The following is a 24059-nucleotide window of genomic DNA, read 5'->3' as shown; positions in this document are numbered from 1 at the left end:
GTATTTATAGATTGCGGTGCCCATCATTCAGGATTAATAAGAGGCTCTACTTAGTTCCAAGGGTGTACTAGAGATTTTAGTATAAGGGGGACCAGATTGAAGGATTATTTCCAAAGGAAATCGTGTTTCGAACGCAAAGAACAAGAGTTTTCTCGAAAATTTTCAAAAGAACCTAATTTTATGAATTTGATCTTATTTAAAAATCAATAACTCCTTATTAGGACCTTTAAGTAAAAGAAATTCACTTACTTAGAAACTCTTTTTCGAAGAAATTCTCTTTTTAATAAGTAATAAAAAACGTTTTCATGGATTCGAGTAGCTTTTATTGATGGATGTAATTGCCTTTTAAGTTTGAAAATAATGTCCCAAAGCGATGTTCTTACATCAAAGAGCCTTATAGACGTAATACTTTAAAATTTAACTTTTTTTCATCTAATTTTGGAGATTATGATTCAGACACTGGTAATAATGAAAGGGTCACTGATGAACCTTTGAAAGGGTCACTCTTTTGACACCTTATCTCCGGAATAAACGAATAAAAATAATGAAAAAGTCATCTTTGGTGTTCGCTCAGATGAGAGAAATACGATGAGAGTAATAAATTTACGATAAAACATAATTTATCGTGATAAATATACATACAAAATTTCAAAAGATTCAAGTGAACCTTTCAAAGGATCAAATATGATCCATTTTTTTGAGAAGGGTCAATTTGACCCTTTTATTTTTACCAGTGGAGTTCAGATAGCCCATAAAAAGTTTTCAGTAGTTTATCATAAACAAATATAAGCTTTCTTTCATTGTAAGAAAAGGAATCAAATGTAACTTGTTTTTTTTCTATAAAATAAAATCTGTGTTGTGCGAAATCTAAAAAAAATAGATTTTGCACAACGATTTTAATATCATTCATCATTTTTGTCTTTTCTCGATTTTTAACGCAAATTAAATTATTTTGGGCTTTTTGGAAAGGTTATAAGATCCAAAAAAAAATATTTCAAAACATTAAAAGCTCCTTGAATGAAAATGTTCTTAAATTTGAGCTAAATTTTAATGTTCTTGAATTATTTTTGATCTTACAGGATTGAAGAAATGTGTAACTCATTGTGAGGAATTTAAACCAGCATGGCCAGGAAACCTATTAGTAAGGCTAGGGGCACCCCCGAGGAATACAAAGAATCTGAGAAACCCCACTGTACTAGGAATACCAAGAATACAAAGCATATATACAGAACATGAATCGGGAAACCAAAGGAAATATATGAAGTCATGGGGAATATTGGGTTCAACTACGAATCTGCGGATCTGTTAACTCGAATCACTTTGATTACTATTATTATTTAATCCCTTATAAGAAAGTCCGGGAACCTAAAAGAATCTGAAAAATTCACGATCAACCCAAAAAAAAAACTATGAGACTTGCTAAGCAACTCGGAATACTCATAACTTCTTTCAGAGAATCGGGTACTCAATATCACCCGGCTAACACGACTCCAACTATTATAAAATTAAGGCATTATACTAAATTAAGGACTTATTAAGTGTCCAATAAGTATTTAATATGTTAGTTGGGTTAATTCTATTAATGAATTACTCATAGTATCATAATTTTCTTAAAGTTAAATTATGGAAGCAAATTTGTTGGTGGGATCTTATTAATGATAGGGGAGACTGGGGCAAACAGTCACAAAACGGATATTTTATTTTTTTACAAGCTACTCGAGCGCTTCAAAAATGTCTAATTAGCGCAGTTTTATAGGAAATTTACCGCTCTACAACTTTGTAAAAGTAATTTTCCTCTATTTTGTAAGGAAACATGTTTATCGAGCCAATTTCTAAAAGCTAATTTTGTGACTATTCTCAAAAATGCTTGGAAAGTAGGGGGAGGCTTTGAACTTTCGCATACTAAAATGATGTTCAAGTTCAGTGATTTTTTCTGACTACCATGCAAACCGTATGGATTCTCCAACTATGCCAAAAAAATGTCTTACTTATAAGGTTCATAATCCCACCAAACATAATCCCAGGAAATCCTTAGATTTTCCTCCAGAGGAAAATGAAAATTTAATGGCGATTTATCCGATAGATGAATCAAGTTTCTATTATCGCACACGATTCACGCCATCATTGAACACCCCATTTTCACCGTAAATTTTGCACCGGACACTAAAAGTTGCACATCATTGTTTAAAGGGAACTCTAATCTACTTGATTAACCCATTTTTATAAGGAATAAAACATTTTAATATCACTTTTTTGGAACTTTTCTGAGAGATGTTTTATTGACATTAAAAACCATTTTTTTGCTTGATTCTACGAGAATTTCACTCCGGAAACGGTTAAATCTGATGAATACTTTCTTGAAAAGTCCAAATATCACCAAATTTACACGAATCAATAAGTTTTTAAAGCTAAAAATTGACTAAAACTCTGCAAGCGAGAAGACTACACAAGATTCCACCATTCCTCCACGGAGCCGGATATGCACAAAAACGTTTGAATGTGCATCATTGAAGATTTCTCTGTTCCTGCAGCTGCAGGAATCGGGATTTAGCACAGATATTGAGCTTCAGCAGGTGAACAAGCTAAAATTTTCACAAAACATCTTCTTACGGACAGTTTCTTTTCTTTGTCATGCAAAACAACACAATAGTGAGGTTATGTCAAAGATTGTCAAAAACCAGTTGTAAACTGTATGAGCTTATTACAGATGTGATTCTTTCATTGCACATTCAGTTTGTGCAAGCTTGAAAAATATTTTTATATCAAAGAAATGCAAAATTGCTTAATAATTACTCAACTGCAACCTATTTGAGTCAAATTACTTCTTGTTTATCAATTTTACGATTTTTAAGTTTTCCTTTTTAGTGATGGATCAAATCGGTAGATTACAATAGATGTGAATATGAGGGATCGTATCTAAAATGAAGTTTCCTGGAAAATATCTGAAAGAAGCAGTCTTCTATTTGCGATCGATGAATCTGAGTCAAGTTTGTGAATTTTGTTCCACCCACAAAAAGTGTCTGTTCAGCCTAAAAGATTTTTACTTAAATCTGATTCCTAATAACCCTTCTACCCTCTGTGATAGTAGTTTTTCAGAAAAGTGATATTAATTCTGCACAATCGTATGAAATATTGCACAGCAAAATTACAGTTTTTGACCTGTTTTTATTTTTTGCTTCCTGAAACTAGGAAAAAAGGATTAGACTCTCAATTTTTTCAGGAAAGATGGGATTTAAGGTTAGCTATTACAATATAAAGCCATATGTCAGATTCATAAAGGAATATGGGAGAAATATGAAGTGTCCGAAGGTAGCGTATATGCGAACGATCAAAGCCTCCCCCTAGTACCAGGCATTGGGTATTATCATATTTTGATTCGCTTCATTACGGGCTTCCGTAAATTTGAAAAAAATACCTAGAGGACATATTTTCATAGAAAATTTATTCATCTCCACCTTTGTAAAAGACCGTTTTCTCTGCGAGAAAAGTGAGAAAACGAGAAAAGCGCTTTTCAAGCCATTTTAGAAAAAACACAAGAGACGGCTAATCGTTTGACCAATGCAAACAAAAAGAGGCGAGACATGATAATGACGTTTCTTTTCGCCGTGAGACATCAGAAATTGCTTCGCTTTTTTTGTTACTTGTTGCTCTATACCTTTTGTTACTTTTTACCCCAAGTGGCCATTTTTAATAAAAGGATTTCTGGAGAAAAGAACTTTTGTGAAATTCTAAAATAGATAGCGGATTCGTATTCAAAAAATCCAAATTATTTAGAAAATATTCACCAGTGTATCAATTTTGGAAAATAAGTAGGTAATCATTGCTATCTTCTGCAAGGAAAATATTTCAAAAATAGGGCTAAAAATTTCGATATTTTTTATTTTCTAAATTCCTTGTTCGAATTCTAAGAAACTTACGACATTGAAGGTCTATGGAGGCTATCTATAGAAAAAAAATTTAAGCCGCTATCTTTTTTTACCTTGGAAGATATTGAATTTTGAATTTTTCGATTTGTGACTTTTTGCCCCAGTCTTCCCTACATTGTGTATTTTGTTTTTGGATTTAATTCAAAGTCTAACGCTCACCGGAATGACATTTCTGTCCTAAAATAATTCATTCCTACATTGACCGTCGCATCACTACTCCCTAATTAAAATAAAATTAGGGCATTGAATTAAATTGAGTACTTACTAAATGCTTAATAAATACTTAATGTATTAGCCATGTAATTTGATTATAAGAATATTATCCATTGATTTGACTTTATTATAATCTTCTTAAAGGAAATTTGGGAAATTTATGGAATAAAATGTATTGTTGGAAACTTATTAAGAATGCAACATACTATCTCCGTGCTAGATATTAAAAAAAGTAATGAACTTACCAAAGCTAAACTACTTAGCAAAATCATTGTTATAACAGCGGTTTCGAAATATTTATTCTCAATGAGCTGAAACGTCTTCAGTCTCAAGTTGGCCCATCCTTGCCAAAATGGTGAATCGTCATCACCAGCTAAGAATGGGAACTTTTTGTAACACGGATCTGGACAACAATCCGCTGGCGATTCATCGAGAATCGCATCTTCGTCTTGTATTACTATATCATCGTCTAGTGGTCCTTCTTCACCTTCGCCCTCCTCATCTAAAAAAAATCAAAAATGGATCCAATGAAGTATTGAAATTAAGAAAATAAGAATTTAATATTACCTTCGTCTAAGCCTAGATCTTCTTTGCTAACGTCGCGCTTTTCTTCACCCTCCATTGTTTCGGCACTACCTTTGTGGCTTTCATCCTTGAATGGTCTATTCTTGTGACTCCCATATGACTTGATACTCGCCGTATCGTCATCTTGAAGGGACAATCCTCTATAGTTCAATTCATGTTCTAATTTATTATCTTGATGAAGTATCGAATTACCAATGATCTAAAAATTAAATTCATGATGAATTTTTATTAATTTTCACGATTTTAAGAATATTTTAGTTTTCAACCTACATTTGTGCTATTTGCTAAGGCTTTTGACTTTCTGGATTTACTATTTTTGAGATCACCATGAATCGTAAACTCCATACCGTCCCCTATGGCCACCTCCAGTTGATTGTGCTCCTTCACGCCCTTCTTGATCATCCCATCTGGCAGATCGTCGAGCGTCAATTCAAACTCTTTATCACCATGTTCTGCAGACATACAACGACATACCCCCTTGCCTACCGTTTCATATTGGCAAAACAGGATAACCAAAGGGGTATCAATTTAAAAAAATTCGCATTTCGCTCAATTTTGAAAATATCGTATCTGATTTATCTGTTGTGTAGATGTGTAAAAACTATATTTACACAGCTTGTTTTTTTTGGAACAATGATTGACAACCACAACACGACACGACGTTTACAAACATTCAATAGGCAGCTAAAGAAAATTTTTTGATTGAAAAATTAGTTTTCTCAATAAATTACACATATATATCTGTTTTGCTCTGAGGAAAAGCAATTTACCGAATTTGTTCACAAGTGGGAATTCTCCTGAACAAACCCATTACCAATTTCTGTACAAATTTTGCAATAAGAAAAGTTTGTTAATTCTAAAGCTCAAATTGTTCAATTTTTTGTGCATTTTTCAGCCAATTTACAAAGTGTGCAAGAAGCAAATCAAGAGATTATCAGCCTGGAAATTTAAAATATCGATCATTGTACATTTTTTTACATTAAACAAGCAAAACCAAAATCAAAAAATGCAGTTTTTTTGTAGTTATCTAGTTAATTGCTTTTCCTCTTTGTTTTTTTGTTTTAAGACATATAGAGAACAATCCACATATAAAAACCAATAAATAAAATACTTTTACAGCTACTTATGAATGTAGAAAGGGCTCTTTCGAGACAAAATGGCGGAGGGCGTCTCGCATGGGGCGCGCTTTTGTCCCTTGGCCAGAACAAAACCAGGCGTACACATAACACATGAACGAAACAATTAACATTTGTTTTAAAAATAAAAAGTCTTTTTGCATTTCCACATGGAAGAAATGATAAATGAAGACTTTTTTTTACCACAAAAAGAAATTACAGAAAACAAAAATTAAAACAAATCTCACATTTGATGCAAATATGCGGCCTCTTATCTAATCCAATCTTAATACATTTATCATCCAATACGTGAATTATATAGTAAATTACACAAATTCAATAACAAGCAATAAAACTCAAAGAATATTTTTTTTTAGAAAAAAAAATACAACTAAATTCCATCAGATAGTCATGCCAATTCTACTGAGGAGGGATTTGCTTTCAAACATATACAACTTTTTTGTTTAGCGATTTTTGATATCAAATTGCAAATTAAAACTAATTTTTTCATTGATTTTCTTTAAGGATTCCTTATGAAGTTGGTAATTTCTATTTTTTTTTTCAAATAATTTTCATTGATTTTTACAGTTGCAGCCGTTGCAGCATACCTTAATCAAGAAAATTTTAGGAAATCTAAATTCACATCTCTTTCTTTCTGGGTCCAGCACACCTTTTAGACCAAGAAAATTTCATGAAATCAAAATTCGAATCACTTTCTTTCTCACACGTTTTAAATATGTCTATGTCATTCTTTCGCGCACAAAATTAGATTGAACTAAATTTAAATTTGATCTGATGTTTAAATGAAGAAGAAGAGTCCGAAAAAGTGGGACAGACATATTCAAAACGTTTGAGAAAGAAAGATGTGTGAATTTCGATTACAGTAGAGTCTCGCTATAGGCCATCGCTCTATAGTCCACAATTTAGCGACCGTTGATTTCAAAACACTGATTTTAAGTTAGGTTATGTTTTTTAGTATGCGACATGCATAATTATTTTAATATTTTTGGCAAACTTTATTAAGTAGTTGTGATAATTGTGATCCACAATGAAGAGAGCAAAGACAAGTACCACAATCGCAAAGAAAGTGGAAGCCGTCGAGCAATTTCAATACTAAAAATCGTTGATAATTTTAAAAAATTGCATGGACTATAGTGCGACCCAAGTGTCAAATTTGAAACCAAATATGGACTATAGCGAGACTCTACTGTACATGAAATTTTCTTGATCTAAAAGGTGTGCCGGAGCCATTATCATTCGTTTTCATTATGTCTATCCCACTTTCGCATTCTTCTTTTTCTTCTTTTGAATGTAACAATAAATTTAATTTAGTTTAACTGGATTTTGAGTGCGAATAAGTGGGATAGATATATGCAAAACGCTTGAAAATAGGAAGGAAGTGAATTTTGATTTTATGAAATCTTCCGGATCTAAAAGGTGTACTGAAACTGAAGACCCTGAAGAATATATGGCCCTGACACACCTCTCGGATTAGATAAATTTCATGAAATCAAACTTCATATTCTCTTCCGTTCTCAAACACTTTTCATATACCTATCTCCCTCTGACTGGCTCTTCTTCTTCGTTCAAATTTCACAAAGAATTCTAGATCATCCCAATTTTGAGTGCGAAAAAAGTGGGATAGATTATACGCAAAACGCTTGAGAAAGAAAAGGATGTGAAATTCACTTTCATGAGACTTTCCAGATCGAAAAGCTGTACCGAATACTATGGCTTTGCAGTACATTTTTTAGACTAGAAAAATTTCATGAAATCTAAATTCATACTCTCTTACTTTCTCAAACGTTTTTCATATATCTATCCTACTTTTTCGTACACTTCTTGTTCTTTCAAATTTCGTGAAAAAATCAAATTAGTTCAAGCTAATTTTGTGTGCTAAAGAGCACGATTGAATTACGCCAAACGCTTAAGAAAGAAAAGAAAAGGATGTCAATTTTACTTTCATAAAATTTTCCTGATCTAAAAGTTGTACCGAAGACTTTATTTTTCGTAGTACACTTTTTTATCTAGGAAAATTTAATGAAATCCCAATTCATAACTCTTTCTTTGCTAAATATTATAAGAGTATTTTACATACATATTTCGCTCTATCATAATTTTCTTCTTCTTCTTTTGAAAGTCACAACAAATTCAACTTAGTTCTACCTAATTTTGAGTACGTAAGAGTGGGATAGATATATGCAAAACGATTAAGTAAGAAAAGAATGTGAATTTGACTTTCATGAAATACTTCTGGATATGGGAGTTGTATCAGAGCCAAAAAGTCTTCAGTGTGCACCTTCAAAAGCTGTATTGAAGACTTTTTTTTGCTACGACACACCTCTCAAATCAGGAGTATTTCATGAAATCAAACTTTATATTCTCTTTCTCTTTGAAACGTTTTTCATATGATTATCTCCCTCGAACGAGCTCCTCTTCTTTTTCACAAGGAATTGAATATAGATCAACCACGGAGTTATCACACTAGAAAATTTCACATTAAAGTTAAAGTGAAAAGTTGCTCATTAAAACTTCTAGAATCACTCGAAATTGCTGATTTAGTCAGGACACATTTCTCGAATTGCTCATTGTAACGATGGCACGCGGGTTGTCAAATGAATGATTTTGTTTTTGAAGCATTTTAGTCGTTTGAGTGAAAATGAGTACAGTAGACTCTCTCTCAATCGGGCATATGGGGCAAAATGTCATCCAAATTATCGAGAGATTTTGACATCAAAATTATTGTAAATTCCACAAAAAGCGCTCAAATATAAAGAATCACGATAAAACAAGAGAAACTACTGCGAATTCGAACAATTTTGCTTTAAAATCAAACGTGAAAATGTTCTACAAAATTTTGCGCCCGATTGAGAAAGAGCCGATTGATCGAGAGTCTACTGTAATTTCAGTGAAGAAGAGGAAGTTCTCCTGTACGCTACTTTTATGTCGTGCAAAAGGACCCGCCAAGCGAGAAGAAGGAGGATGTGGGCGAGTGATTGGCGCCTAACACGACTTTCACATGGTTTCGTTGAAAATCTCTATGACAACATCGCAAGTGGTGATTTTTTTTGGACATAATAATTTCTCCGGATGACTTCGGAGGAATTTGAAGAGCTACTTCAAATCGTAGGGCGTTATTTACAAAAGAAGACTACAAAAATGAGGGAGCCAATATCACCCAAATCCCGACTTATGTGTGAGTTCTGGCTATTGGTGACTCAATTTGTCGCAAACGGACTGAAAGCCATCAGATCGGTTGCCTCTAATTTTGTCATTTTTGTATTCCCGGCATTTTTTAGTCCCAAAATGACGGATTCTTGATGCACGCACAGCCTCAATTAATTTGGCTACTATCTCATTTGACCACGAAATCCTAGAAGTTTATAGATCGAACACATTTTTGTTTAGATTTTTTTTTCATTTTTTCTTATTTCTTGAACGATCTTTTTTAATGTCTATTGTCCTTTCTCAATCTCGTTCGCGATAAATAATAGGTATTGGAACTACTTTTTATAAAAATTTAATCACGAATAAACTGGTGGGAAAATTGTTGCGCAGAAACCACACGAATAACTGCAATAAAGTGTTACCCGATAAAAATTTAATGAGCAAATTTTGTTCATTATTTTGCTCATTAATTATCAATCGTATTTATCCTATTTTAATCTATTTAAACCAATTTTTGTGACCCGAGTCCACGTTTTTATCACTGAATCAATCAATTTCTAAAAGCTCTAGACAAAAATTGCACATTAGGACACATATCAGCAACAATTAATATGAATCACATTAAAATTTTAATGTGAAATTCTCTAGTGTGATACCACGATAATACTATATACGTAAAAGTCGGATAGACGCAAAACGTTTCAGGAAAAAAGTAAAGGAAACGAATTTTGATTTCATGAAATTTTCCTGATCAAAAAGATGTACTAAAGATTTTACAAATTAAATTAGACACATAAGGAATTCTCTGAAAATCTCTCAAATTAAAGCTCAGGAAATTTCTCTTAATATTTATTTTTAGAATTGATAACACAAAAGGACAGTGAAAAAAAGAATGTATAAAGGTGCAAATTAAAATATACGCAAAAAGGAAAAGATAAATTTTGGAAAAGTATTTTTCTCTTCTTTTTTTTTTGAATGGTAGAAAACATGTATAATTTTGGAATAATCACATTGAATTAAATTTGGAGAAGGGTCTAATCCACTTTAATCTTATCTCTTGTTAATGCTATATTCTCATTTTACATATAAATGTAAATATTTATATGTATATAGGTTACATACAGGAAGTTGATAATGATATAATAATGAAACAATAATCAACTACACACTCCATAAACATATAAACACTCTATTGTAATGGATTTTCAAACACATTTTGTGACCAAAAAGAAAAAATGTGATAAAAGAGATTCAAGAAAATTCATTATGAGATTTAATTATTAAATAAAATGGTAAACCACTAAAGTAAAATTCATTTTATTTTAGATGATTATGATGATATTGTGTTTTTTTAATTATGATAAATTAACTAACAATGGAGTAATAACCGTTATATGAAAATGTTTTATAAATATATTATGCGCTAAATCCATTACAGTGAGCCATATTATATGGAAACGTATGATGTTTCTTTCTATGACAATTTAAAAAATAAAAGAAAAACTAAAAAAAAAAATTTATAGAGAAATCAAACACTAAATAAATTACAAAATAAATATCGCTATGAATGATGGAATAATTTAGAAATTGAAAATATTTTCACATCATTCAACTGACTATTTTCAATTTATTATTTTATTTATATATCAATTGAAACTAAAATAAAAAAAGGTAGAACGCGTCAATTGTAAGTTCAGTACAAAACAGAATCTTTCTTCTACTGTACCAGAACTCTAAAAGAAGCCATCATACTTCATTCAATATCGAAAATTACACGAAAAATATCTAAATTTTGATTTAAAACAAAAAAAAAACATTTAAAAGGGATGAAAAACAAATGTTACAAAAATTTGGACAAGAAAATATATACTTAAAGAAAAAATACAAATAATACTGATTATGTTTCATCGAAAGAAAATCTCTCTTGCTCTTTATCACTTATTATAAGAATTCTCGACTAAAACACATTAGTACAATGAGACATTAACACTGAATCGTGTGAATTTGAAGAGATTATTTAGTAATAATGTAAAAGTGGATAAAAACCTTCTTTCCAAATCCAATTGCAGGGCCGCTCACCTGATGCCTGATCGGAGATTTGATTTGTTAATTTGTTTCTCACGTATTTAAGAGCGTTGGCTATGTTCCTCTTGATCCAGTTGATAAAGCGCGATATGCGATTGAATGCCTCGGCTATTTTGTTCGTATCATTGTCTGCAGTTGGTGCTGATAAACTTGACGATCCGAAATTGCTCAAAAGCAAAGCTAAGAAAAGATTGAGAACCTAGAAAAAAGGGTGGATGTTACAGGAGAAGGAGAGAGAGAAAAAAAATATCATTAGTACATTCTTCATTATTTTAGACCCATTTTGCAGGCATTTTATACACAAATGGACACAAAATTTAATCGATTGCACCAGGGGGTGGGTGGGCTTTTTTTATACCATCCCCAATGTTTGTACACATGTGCTTCTATATACCTCCTGTCCAACCAGGAGTGTTGAATATCATATTCAATTTCATACTCACGACTAAATTCCCAATTACTACTGTTGCCAAGAAGAAAGGAATGCATGACACATCTCCCACCAGCATGCAATCCCACATTGACTCAATCCACTCGCCGCACAGCACACGGAACACTATCATGAATGAATGCATGAAATCCGTAAAATTCCACCGAGGCATTTCACCGTCTGGGAAGCGATCCATGTTATCTGGAAATACCAAGGCAAATATACATCAATAACACTAAAATATTTATCCTACAAGTCCTTTTTCAATATTATTTTCTTATTTTTTAAAAATAGATATAATACCCCATTATTATTTTTTTAATTTTTTTTTGTTCTAATTCATTCTATATATTTCTTCAAAATTTCCCCATCCAATTTTGCGAGAAGTTAGCTGCAATTTGCCTTTAATACAGCAATTGAGCTTTTCAATACGCAACTTAAATAATTTAATTAAATGAATGCAAAGAAAGCTTTAGTGATTTTTTAAATATATCGCTTAAGAGCCTGGTATAAGAAAATAATATGGGTAGTTAAGTATAAATATAGAAAATCCAGAAAACTGTTAAATATGTGATATTATCTTTAATTTTAAAATTTATATTTAACTATCTATTGAATATTAAAACACTTTTTAGATCCAAGGTTTAGCCCGTTTATATCCATGTAGTTTATCTGCTCAAATATTTTTAACTCTTTCGGATCTTTTGGAACTTTGGATATCCAAAGGAAAACTTAAATATTCTGGAAAAAATCATTTTGGATTATTTATAAGCGATAAAAGCGATTGGATGTACAATTGGCTCCTTGAATATGGTCCGAAGAGTTAACGGAATTGCCTTAATTATCAAAAATAATAATTGACGTTCCAAATATTTAGTAATCGATGCAATTGCTTGTTTTTATTTTTTTAATATTTAAGACTTTTAATAACTGGACTGGACTAAACCTTTAGTCTGAAGATTGTATAATTCGTATAAGGTTATTAAGATTTTTTTTTAATTTAAATTGTCAATATGCCTTACATTTTTAAGATCAAGCAAATACAATCTCACATTATTCAAGGAAGGATAGGCCAACAATGGTTGATACTTTTATTTCTTTAAAAAATATCCTTCTAGTGTACCGACGCTCACTTGAGTGTAATCCACAGCAAACGGCTTGGTACATCTTGTTCAGATAAGAAAGAACATAATTCGCTCCTAAATAATTTCAAAAAACTGATGTGGCACAAAGTGGACAAAATAATTGAGTATATCCAAAGAAAAAAATAACCAAAAAACCACTAAAGAAGACACACTAGATGTCGAAAGCTCTGGTAAATTTTATGTTTCATTTTTGGATTAATACTCAATGCTTCGACGATCACCGGAAGGACATTTTTTGCTCTAAAGAAATAAGAGTTACATTAGTCATGACACTTCTTATTGCCCCTTTCCTCGAAATACTATCTTAAAAATACATAATTAAATCAATATTCCTGAACTCTTAATATTTTTATAAAAAATGTTTATTTTTGGTGCTCAATAAAGTATTCCAGGGTTCGAATTTCGTTTAAGTTATTTGTAATGGCATTAAAAATATTTGAATTTGAATACAATAATGACGTGAGACTGACAGTCCCATCGGTCCCATCTCTAAGGGAGACTAGACTGTACAATTTTAGAAAGTACGGTAGACTTGATTTCAAAGTACAAATAAAAATAATTTAAAGAAAATATGACACTACATATCATACATAAAGGATCATATGGAGAGGAAATAATAGCACATTTTTCCATGATAATAAAGTGTATTCCTATGCATATATTACTTGACATGAAATATCCGGGGCAAGACCACAAACTTCCTGGGGCAGATTTGCATACCTCTTTCCCCGCCCCTGAAAGCAGTTTTTAACATTTTTCATCGTTTTTCTAACTAACTATAAATAACAAAAATATAAGAAAATGCAAATCGAATACTTTTTTCAATCACTTTCCTTTTTTTCTGTTGACAAAATTTATAATTTTATATAAAATTATTTCGCGTTCCTATACTGAGAAAAAAAAGAGGGTTCGATTAAGATTTTTCTCAGAAATTTAACACTTTTTAGGTGTAAAAATATATCAACATTTTTTAATGTTAATTTTACACCTTTTTCAGTGTAAAATTAACATGAAAAAGGGTAACTTTAATCCCTAATACACCTAAAAAGCATAATATTTGCACCGATTTAGGATCAATACAGCAGGGTAAAATAAGCATTTCCGGAATATTATTTTAACTTATTCGGATTTCTCTCAATGTATATAATATCATCGTTTTCGCTCTTTCTTTTTGAGAAGAAATTGTAAAATTTCGAAAAAAAATTATAGATCTTTATGAAACAATTGTCTATATGCAATACTGCTTCAAATCCTGTTTTCTGATCAATATTCTCCAAAAAACATTATTCTAAATAATGTAGCAAGAAAAATCGTATAGGGCATTATTATTATATTATTCAATTTTTAATTTTCACATAAAAATCTAAAATTATCAAAATATACAATTTCTCATAAGTTTAAGAAAAATGATTTTGATTTCAAAACTATTTCACCTCAATTGATCTTTTCTTCGGTGAATAAGAGTCCCTGTATAAGTATGTATGAATGCATAATACTGGTTTCCGGCCTAAGGTTTAGCTATATGTCTTAACTGCTCTAATTTCTTATCAATCATGATTTTTTGAAAAAAATTAACTTAATATTGGATTTTTGAAGATAAATAACTTAAAATAGTATTACAAAAAGCAATAAAAATGATCGCAATGTAGGATTTTGAGACCTTCGGAAACTGGGCTAAACCTCTAGTCTGGAGACGTGGAGACCGCTGAACCCCTTAAGAACGAGTAAATAGAATAGAAAGTTATTTTGTCGTCTGAATAGTCTGAAAAATTAGTTTTTATTTTTGGGACACCGGTGTCCCATTCGTCCTAAACCCTTTAAGGACGAATTTTGAATAAAGACGATTAAATTGGTAAAGTCTCTCAAAGATGAAACTTTTAACCCTTTAACCATTTAAGGACGAATGGGACATTGGTGTCCCAAAAATAAAAAGTAATTTTTCGGATATTTAGAGGGCAAAATAATTGTCTATGGTCAAAAAAATTGTAGTCAAGCTCACTGGATGCAATCCGAACTCAGAACACCTTTAACGTCATAAAAATTAATTCCTGGCGACCTAAAGGGGATTCGAACCCCTATAGGCGAGTATGCTCTACCACTTGACCCATTGAGTGCCCTCGTAAAATACAAAGTGTATACAATGTATTAATTTCATAAGCTCTTATTTACAATGTCATTAATTTACAATTTCATTTATAACAGTTTCTGGAAAATCGGTAGATGATTAATTCGCTTATTCGAATTCATAAAGGAATATTGCTAAAAGTAGGACAGTGCTGAAAATTAGACACTCCAAAGGCCGTATTATGAAAGTCGGCCTTAGCACATATATATGAAGTTGAACTACAGTAGGTGTCAAAAGTTTGTTGCTTCATGTGTGATCGGGAAACCAGTTGCAAAAAATGATAGAAAAAAAATACTTTTCCGAATTTTTCTTTTTGCAAATGAATTTCCTGTAATCCGTAGATCTTATTTTTGTATTTCGAAAAAAATAATTAATTTTATACCATATAAAAAAATTATTCTTTTCCAAAAGTGGATCATTTTTAATTCGTCGTTTGTTGCCTCATTTGAAAAAGTAACTCAAAGTGGTCAAAACATGCAACCAACGTAATGTAAACCAGTTACATTTGGAGTTGATGTCATTTGAGAGGCCAATGGTGGGTTTGTAGTACATTTCTAAACTTGTCAATGGAAAATATATGTATATAAAAGTATTGATAAATAACAAGAAATAATCTGTTTTTTGATAATTTATAATTTAGGTTAAAAATTGAAAATTACAAAAAGTTCAAAGAAGGAAAATTGTCCAAATATACTGCCGGAATGAATATTAGTCGTCAATTGTTTAATTTTATGGAAAATTCTTACAGGATATACATAAAATCGCCAAAATATGGTGATAAGGCACGATCACATCTAAAAAACGCTACTGGCAGACCTAGGATTTCGACTCAGGGGGTCGATAACAACATTATAAGTATCTCTGATTGTGACCCTTTGACGTCTGCTCAAAAAATTCACAGTCAGTTGGTAGTTGGAGACACACTTCATTTAAATTTCATTTAAATGAAAATGGTAAAAATGTTTGGTTTAAATTGGTTAGCTAGTCTAATCTGGTTAAAAGGTTGTAGTTTTACTTGTTTTACATGTTTCAAGTAAATCTACAGCCTTTTATTCAGATTGGTCTTGTTTACCAATGGAATATTGCGAGCCACCAACAAATCTGGACGATTTCCCACTTTTCAACTCCTTCTAACTTGTTATTTTAAGCTAAATTATGAAATATCAAGAAACAGATTATTTCTTGTTATTTATCATCACTTTTATACACATCTATTTACTATAGACAACTTTAGAAATGTCCAAACCCACCATTGGCCTCTCAAATGACATAAACTAAAAATATAGCCGGTGTATTTTAAGTTAGTTGCATGTTTTTTTACCATTTTGAGTAACTTTTCAAATGAGGCAACAAACTTTTGACGCATGAAAAATGAACAACTTTTGGAAAACAATTATTTTTTATATGTAATAAGATGAAATATTTTTTCGAAATACAAAAATAAGATCTACGGATTGCAGGCAACTAATTTGCAAAAAGAAAAATTCGAAAAAGTAATTTTTTCTATTATTTTTTGCACCTGGTTTCCCAAAATACATGAGGCAACAAACTTTTGACACCTACTGTATTTCTTCATTTCCTAAATGTATAGGTACATTAAAGTTTTTAGTAAAAAGTTACAAAAAAACGAGTTGTGCCCCTATAAATTCAAATGAGCGAAATATTATCAATTTTTTACTGCGTGTGAAAGAAAGCTTATTAAAAAGTTTATCAAAAAAAAAGTATTCTCTTCTGACAAGACATAATTTATCTAAGTTTCACAATACAATTGAGATTTTCCTTTTTGCGTAGATACTTCTTATTATCAGTATATCCAATGAAATAAATTGTATCTTCAGATTTTAAACCTAAATCAAATTCATCCCATCTCAATGTCAGTGAGAGAATGAATAATGTGTATATAAAGTAAAAATTAATTTAAAACAAAAACATAAACAATAAAAATAAATATTATTAGAGAAATAGTAAATTTGTGATATAGAGAAATAAAAAAACAAAGTGTTGAAGTAGAAAATGCGTATAGAAATATTAATGAAAAATTAAAAAAAGAGGATTACTCACGAAAGAAAGTACTTACAAAAATGTACTTAATCTATTTACCATCATCTACATAAAATATTGTGTTTTTCTCACTTAGTTCTTCTCTTTTTTTTCCATATTTTCCCTTTTTCTCCCTCCATCCCATGTGAATGGCTTTTTTTTGTGTTTAGGGTATATATAGTTATGTATATTTTATAGAGTAACATTCCTCCCATTTAGAATGTGACCTTCCCACCCACCCAACCATCCAATAATTTAGCAAATAAAACTCTCCTTTCTCGCAACAACTGGGGTAATACAACACGAAAGAGGATGGGAACAAAAAAAAAGGAAATCGTGTATATGGAGAAAGGATATAATATGGTAAAACACAAACAACACACTCTATTAACGCAAAAGAGGGACAATTAACAGTGAAAATTCTACTGAAACCAATTATAAAAAGTGTGTTTTTTTTTGTTTTTTCTCATTCTTTCTCATGGTTTGTTTTTTTTTTCAATGTTTTCATCAACATTCAACTGCATATTAATTTCACTTACCCACGTAATTTTTTCCAAACAACTGCATCCCCATTACGGCAAATATGAAGATAATAATGCACAATACAAATGTTAGATTACCCAACGCCCCCATCGTTCGGCCCATTATAGAAATCAGCAAATTTAACGTTGGCCATGATTTGGCTAGCTTAAACACTCGGAGCTATAAGAATTGATAAGAGGAAAATGGTCTTTTATCAATTTTAAATATCACTTTTCAACAGACATTAGATGAAAACTTCACAGAAATTAGAGATGTTGTTGTATATAATATCTCAAGAACATTTTGAAAGAAAAGAGAGTGGGATGTTATGTTACACGATAAAATAGTGTTGTGTTTTCCTCCCTTCTTTTCAGATCAAATCTCTCTCCAATGGAAAAGTCATACGGGGTGGTAGCAACTTTCATTGTTGTGCCACACATGTTTTCAAAAAAAAAAACAGTCAGAAACAACCCCATAAATAATGACTACCTACCTTTCACGTAAAATTCTCACACAATTTTTCACCAAAGAATTTTCGGTAAAAGTTTTTTGAGAGAGAAAGAAGCAAAAATTTATATATATAAATATTACATGTGAAAGAGTATGGCTTTTAAATACTTTATGCTTTTACTTGGTGGAAAGTTCGAAAAAAAAATTGTACATTATGTATAAGAAAATTTTCTTGAGGTAAAGCAAAAAAATATTTTCATATAGCATCTTGCATTTATTTTATGCCGAAAGCTACCCTTTATCCTTTCCATTTAAAAACAAAATAAAATAGAGCAGGATAAGAGAGAATAAAAAAAAAACTGTCTCCACGTGAATATCCACTCTACCTGTATAATTCTTTCCAAACAATTGCATTCCCATCACGGCAAATATGAAGATGATAATGCATAATACGAAAGTTAGATTTCCTAATGCACCAACTGTGCGACCCATTATGGAAATCAGTAAATTTAGTGTGGGCCAAGATTTGGCTAGTTTAAAAACTCGCAACTGCAATCAGAAAACCCATTAGCATTTTTACGAGAAAAAAGAACAACATATTTATATAACAATAAAGTCTCTTCAAAAACAAAAAAAAAGATAAAGAATTTTTCAAAAATCAATTTCCACTGGATAACTTTGTAAATTTGATCGTCAATTTTTGGGAAGAAAATTTAGAACTACTATGGCTTACTGTAATATTGTTTTACATTGTACACTTTTTAGGGAAAATTTAATAAAAAAAAAGAATTCCGCCCAAAAACAGTTTTAGGTCACAGTCACATCTAAATTTTTAATTCTCTACTTAAAAAACTGGGAACTATAACTCACTCTGAAGAATTTAAACTCATTTATTAAATTTGGGGCTAATGAGAAATTGAAGTCAAACCTTGCACCTTCCTCTTTAATCACTAAAATTAAATAGTACTTTGAATATTCCGTCTAAGATAAACTAAAACATCCTCCCCTCAACAGAGGGAATACCTAGAGGTCACTGACATGTGCATGGACGAACAAAATGTTTGCCTAGAAAACCTTTAAATTATTAGAAAATGAAAGAATTATTTGGGACCGTTTTCAGAACAAAAAGAAAATGATTTTGAAAAGGTATTAGGGGTACGAAGCGAAAAAATAATAACACCTCTAGAGAGTTTACTTATAGAGGAATAGGAGATCGATCCAAGGCCGAAAGTCGATATTGATTACTGTTTGGCATCTCGGCTGAATAAAGATGTAAATACAACAAGTAACTAGCAATAATCGAGACATACCTATTGATTAAATGCTGGTATTTTATCAGTTCATTACCGTTTAGGACCAATGCTTTCGGATGTCAGGGGTTTTAAATTTAAGACCTTCTCTATTCAATTAAATTTTGACCAAATCATTTGTAAACTAAATGGTTACGTGGGTCAAAAAACAAAAAAACAAAAAAAAACAGCATGTTCTCTCTATTTTTTTCAACACAGCGGAAAATTTATTTAATTTAAGGTCTCAGGCGTATAAAAATACAAGACTTAAACTATATTTTCTGAAATTTTGACTATTTTTTTTCAAATTCAGCCGCTGGGACATGATTTGCAGAAAACTATTTGGAAACATTTTACTTTTCGGTGGACAAGATCACTTAGAGTAAATTTATTCGAAATCAAAAAAATGAATATTTCCTGTTAGCACATCAGTTGATCCAGTCATTAAACGAAGGACTTTGTGTTTTCTTATTCACAAGTCACATTACAAGACGAAACGTGGTATAAAATACATCGAATATGATTTTTTTGTGTAAAACGTTCACAATAATCCAAACTAATTTTTTTTTTCAAAAATCCTTCATTCAAGGATTAGTTTAACTAATAGTCAGGTAACAGGAAAAATTGTTTTTTGCATCTCATATTAACCTACGTCAAGAAATCTTATCCACAGAAAAGTAAATTTAGGTTTAAAACAGGTTTCCGAATGAATATTTAAAATTTTTAAATGAAAATTTCAGGAAATATATATCAAATGTTGTACTTTTACATTCCTAAGAGATTGACTTAAATAAATTTTGCATTATTTTGAAAATGATTAGAGATAATATGATGTTTTTTGTCTTTTTACCTATACGTAAGCCCTTAAAACCGGTCTAAAACTTTGGACACTTTAGATATAAAAACTAAGCTACTATACTGTATAGAATTAGATCCTGCCAGTCCTCACGTATTCCTCTGAAATGTGGGTAGTTAGCATATAGAGTTATGAACTCTTAGACGCATTCGAGAGGAGGATTCTACGAAGGATTTTTGGCCCCGTATGTGAGGAGAACGGCCAACGCTAAAATAACGCCAATTTCTTTTTTCAGCAATTTATTTTTTTGAGAATTGGTCCTTAATCTGCTGAATTTAAATTTAACATTTTTTAAATCGTTTTTCAAGTGCTTAAATGTGTACTTGGAAGCTTATATAATTTAAAGATTTTACACGGTCTAGAGCGCCAAATTTTATAGGAAAGAATATCATTAAAATTGTTCCACAACCTCTTTCTTGACAATCCTAATAATTATAAGTTTTGGCAAGGCGCCCTTTTGAAAGTATTTTTGAAAGTATATTTTTGAAAGTATTCAAGTTCAAATTAAAAGGAAAGGAAAACTCAAAAGATACAATTTCAGGGCCGCCAAAAATTTATCCAGGGGTGACGATGATATCTTATTTTCGATAGTATCGACTTTCGATTCTGAAAAATTTAAACGATGTCTGCACTTTTTGTCACAATGAATGGTCTGACAATGTGTAAAAAGTCGCCAATTTGCTTAATCTAACAGATATAGATTTATAGATACTATCGATTCAATAGTATCGAAAAGTTATCGTTCCATCTTAGGTTTTCTAAAGTACCACAAATTTGTGAAATGCTGTTGATTGTGTAGAGATGACCTTTCCCTCCCCTCTTGGATTTTTTTTGGTAAGGACACATTAAAGGTACTACCGCTCACGATCCCCTTAGTACGCCTACTTACTAACTGGCAAAAGCGTTCCCTTTCGTTTCCTCAAGGGGTGCATAATGAGCAAGTCAAAAAGAGAGGCAAAGTGCATAAAAAACTACTTATTTTTTTAAGGACCGTTCCTTCTTTTAAGGGCAGAATCACATTGACAGTAAAATGCTCACCGTATTTCGTTAATTTACGCATTTTCATGACAATTCTTTCTCAAATTCTCAATTACCGTATTACCTTATGATAAAGTCCTTATCTCATACTCTGTGACCCTAGGTAAAAATAATACACGAAAATTGAATAAATAAATTGAAAACACGATAAACGGTGAAAAAAACCGATTAAGGCGACTGAGGTGGTATGGCCACATCATGCGTCGTGTCGGCCACCATATGATCCGGCGCACCATTAACATGGAGGAGAAGAAACGAGGGCCTGGAAGGCCTCTGACGACGTGGATTTCTACAATCCGAGATGACATGAGGCGTAGTGGCCTCGTGATTGCTGCGACGCAGGAGCGCGCCACTTGGCGTCTTCGAAGTAGGAGGGCCGACTCCCGGTAAGGGGAAATAACGGCAGTTAAGTAAGTAAGTAAGTAAGTATAAACGGTAAATAAAAAACTGTACGATTAATTTCTCGTACAGTTTTCTTTCCTCACCGTTTATCACATTTTCGTTTTATATCTTCAATTTTCTTATATTATTTTCACCTAGTGCCACCGAGTATGAGATAAGGTAATACGGTAATTGAGAATTTGTGTAAGAATTGCAATGAAAATGCTTAAATTAACGAAATACGGTGAGACTTTGAGGGCGACGGTGAGAATTTTACTATCAATGTGATTCTGCCCTAAATCCTATCTCTTTTGTTTCAATAAATATTTTTATTTCAATATTTTAGGACTCCATCCTCTATTGAAATAAAGTGTTATATTTCAACTAAATTTTGACAATTCGAAACTCTCAATTTTAGTTCGTACATTGAAAAAAAATAAAGGGTGCGATTAACTTTTTTTCCTCATAACGTTAACACTTTTTGGGTGAAAAAATATATCAATATTTTTTAATGTTAATTTTACACCTTTTTAAGGGTAGAAATAACATGAAAAAGAGTAACTTTAACCCCTAATACACCTAAAAAGGGTAATATTTACACCGATTTCGGATCAATACTGCAGGGTAAAATTAACCTGTTGGCGAAACCTGATTTTTTTGGGCGGAACTTATACAGTCAATAATTAAAAAAAATATAGTAAACCATAGTTGTTGGAAAAAATTCTATGATAGTTGTCAGCTAAGAGATTGAAGAGTTTATATATGGTTAGATAGAGGTATGTTATGTGTAATTAAAGAGACATTGGATATTAGAATAAAGTGACTCACCAAACGAAACGATCTTAACACAGATAAGCCTTGAACACCTTCCAGTCCAAGTTCCAAAAGTGATAATGCTACGATTATAAAGTCAAAAATGTTCCATCCTTCTTGGAAGTAATATTTTGGACTCATGGCTATAAGTTTAAGTGTGGCTTCTATTGCGAATGTTGCAGTAAAAAACTGTTAAGTAGGAAGAAATATTTTCATGATTTATACAGGATTAAAATAAATATTATAAGTTTAGTAAACATACATAATTTCCGCTTTTTAACGCCTTCTCCATATCTTTATCCATATCGTGATGATCAAGTGCCATAAATAATGTATTTACAACTATACAGAGTGTGATGAATAGTTCGACGAACGGATCAAACACAAGGAATGCCACCCACTCTTGGAACTTTAACCATGGCCAGCAACAGTCCCACACGCAAAATATATCGATGCCCTTCATTAAACATTCGAGCGCCTTATCTTTAAATGTAGGACCATCTTCATCGTCGTCTGTTGGGAAATAGTACACAGAAACTAAACATATCGAATTAGTGATTGATACTTAAATCTCTTCTTTTTCAGGGGAAAAAGAGGATAATTCTGTTTTCTTTGCATTTTCTTTTTCGAATCTCTTGCGCTTTTTTTTTTTTAATGTGTTTTGCACTGAAATTTTGCAATGTTCAATTAAATCATTCATTCATTGAACGTTTTCTTTTTTTTTTTTTGAAAATCAATCACACAACAAGCGTCAGATAATCATGCAATTTCTTCTTTTTTTTTACCATTCTCAAACCTCAATCTCCCACCGTCGAATTTAAATTAGAGATTTACTTATACAAACGATATATTTTTTTGAAATGTTTAGTAATTTTTTTTATACCTCCGTGGTCACTAACTCTGCTGTGTCTTCCTGCAGCTTGTTCGATGATGTCGTTTAGTACCATCACATCTATTTTGAGGTAGTAAGAGTAGGACAAAAGAAGGGCAATTAAGTTTAGTGGTAATTCACTTACAAAATATCCTCAAAATATTTTATTACCTTTCATATCAACTACTGTTTGTGGTTGCGAAGGTTCTATAAATGGATTGTCATGGCTTTTGCCCTTAAGCGCTTCATCCGTGAAGTCTGTTGGAACTTCCTACAAATTTCGAGAGAAAAAAAAGTTTTGTTTTTTATTAGTAATTAACATTTAATGTTAATGGATTTGGTTATATAGATAGAATAAAGAAAAATAGATACAAATAAAACAAACACAAATATGTATATATAATACTGTAAAGAATCAGAAATTACAAGTATATATTAGTTTAATGAAGTAAATGAATAAGGAAACAGAAAAAAAAGAAATTGATCAAGAGCTCAAAAGAAAATTAGAAGAGGCAAAAAAAGAAAACTCTCCTTTTTTTGTAAATATAAAATTAGCTTTTTACCCTACTAATTTGCACTTACAAATTCTCTGTGATTCTTATGATTTGTATCTACATGTGCACCAGTGACACTCAGTGGAGGCATACAGTGGCTCATATTCCGTGATCTTCCCCTTAAGCGGCTCTCCTTCGTCATGCCTCCCAGCAAGTCGCCGTGTGACGTATACGATATACGCGACTGATGGGACGTATACGAGGAGTGCCTGGACCCGAGATTTGTGTAATACACTGGCACAATTATGGCCCCATTCTCCTCCGACATGGGTGTCACTGCATTTGAGTCATCAGCATACGGCAGATGTTCCTGAGCATCCAAATATGTGGACAATACCAATGGCTTTCGATCATTGCCAGGTATAACAAAGCGTCCACGTCCACTGCGTATGGTGAACTGTTTGAGAAGCATCTTACATTATATTATTAAAATAAGGAATATTCCGTCATAAA

At 31.6% G+C, this 24059-nt stretch overlaps 1 protein-coding gene across 50 annotated transcripts in view; it reads right to left on the bottom strand.

The window, feature by feature from the left end:
* LOC129799430 (sodium channel protein para) overlaps positions 1–24059 on the bottom strand; it is an 81839-nt gene that overhangs the window by 20870 nt on the left and 36910 nt on the right. For 5 of the 50 annotated variants that reach the window (XM_055843294.1, XM_055843285.1, XM_055843340.1 and 2 more), the window contains 11 exons: positions 23635–24018; positions 23224–23323; positions 23065–23133; positions 22444–22718; positions 22197–22370; positions 17372–17534; positions 11536–11723; positions 11054–11291; positions 4995–5206; positions 4707–4923; positions 4385–4641 (listed from right to left, as the gene is read on the bottom strand). In XM_055843294.1, the coding sequence (XP_055699269.1) occupies positions 4385–4641; positions 4707–4923; positions 4995–5206; positions 11054–11291; positions 11536–11723; positions 17372–17534; positions 22197–22370; positions 22444–22718; positions 23065–23133; positions 23224–23323; positions 23635–24018 (2277 nt within the window). Of the gene's footprint in view, positions 1–4384; positions 4642–4706; positions 4924–4994; positions 5207–11053; positions 11292–11535; positions 11724–17371; positions 17535–18190; positions 18354–22196; positions 22371–22443; positions 22719–23064; positions 23134–23223; positions 23324–23634; positions 24019–24059 lie in introns of all 50 variants that reach the window. The other 45 variants (XM_055843680.1, XM_055843322.1, XM_055843433.1 and 42 more) reach the window with 23 other exon arrangements.

Source organism: Phlebotomus papatasi, chromosome 1 (genome assembly GCF_024763615.1).
Source record: "Phlebotomus papatasi isolate M1 chromosome 1, Ppap_2.1, whole genome shotgun sequence".
NCBI lineage: Eukaryota > Metazoa > Arthropoda > Insecta > Diptera > Psychodidae > Phlebotomus > Phlebotomus papatasi.
Note: the sequence above shows the minus strand (reverse complement) of the source record. Positions and strands in the feature narration are given on the sequence as shown.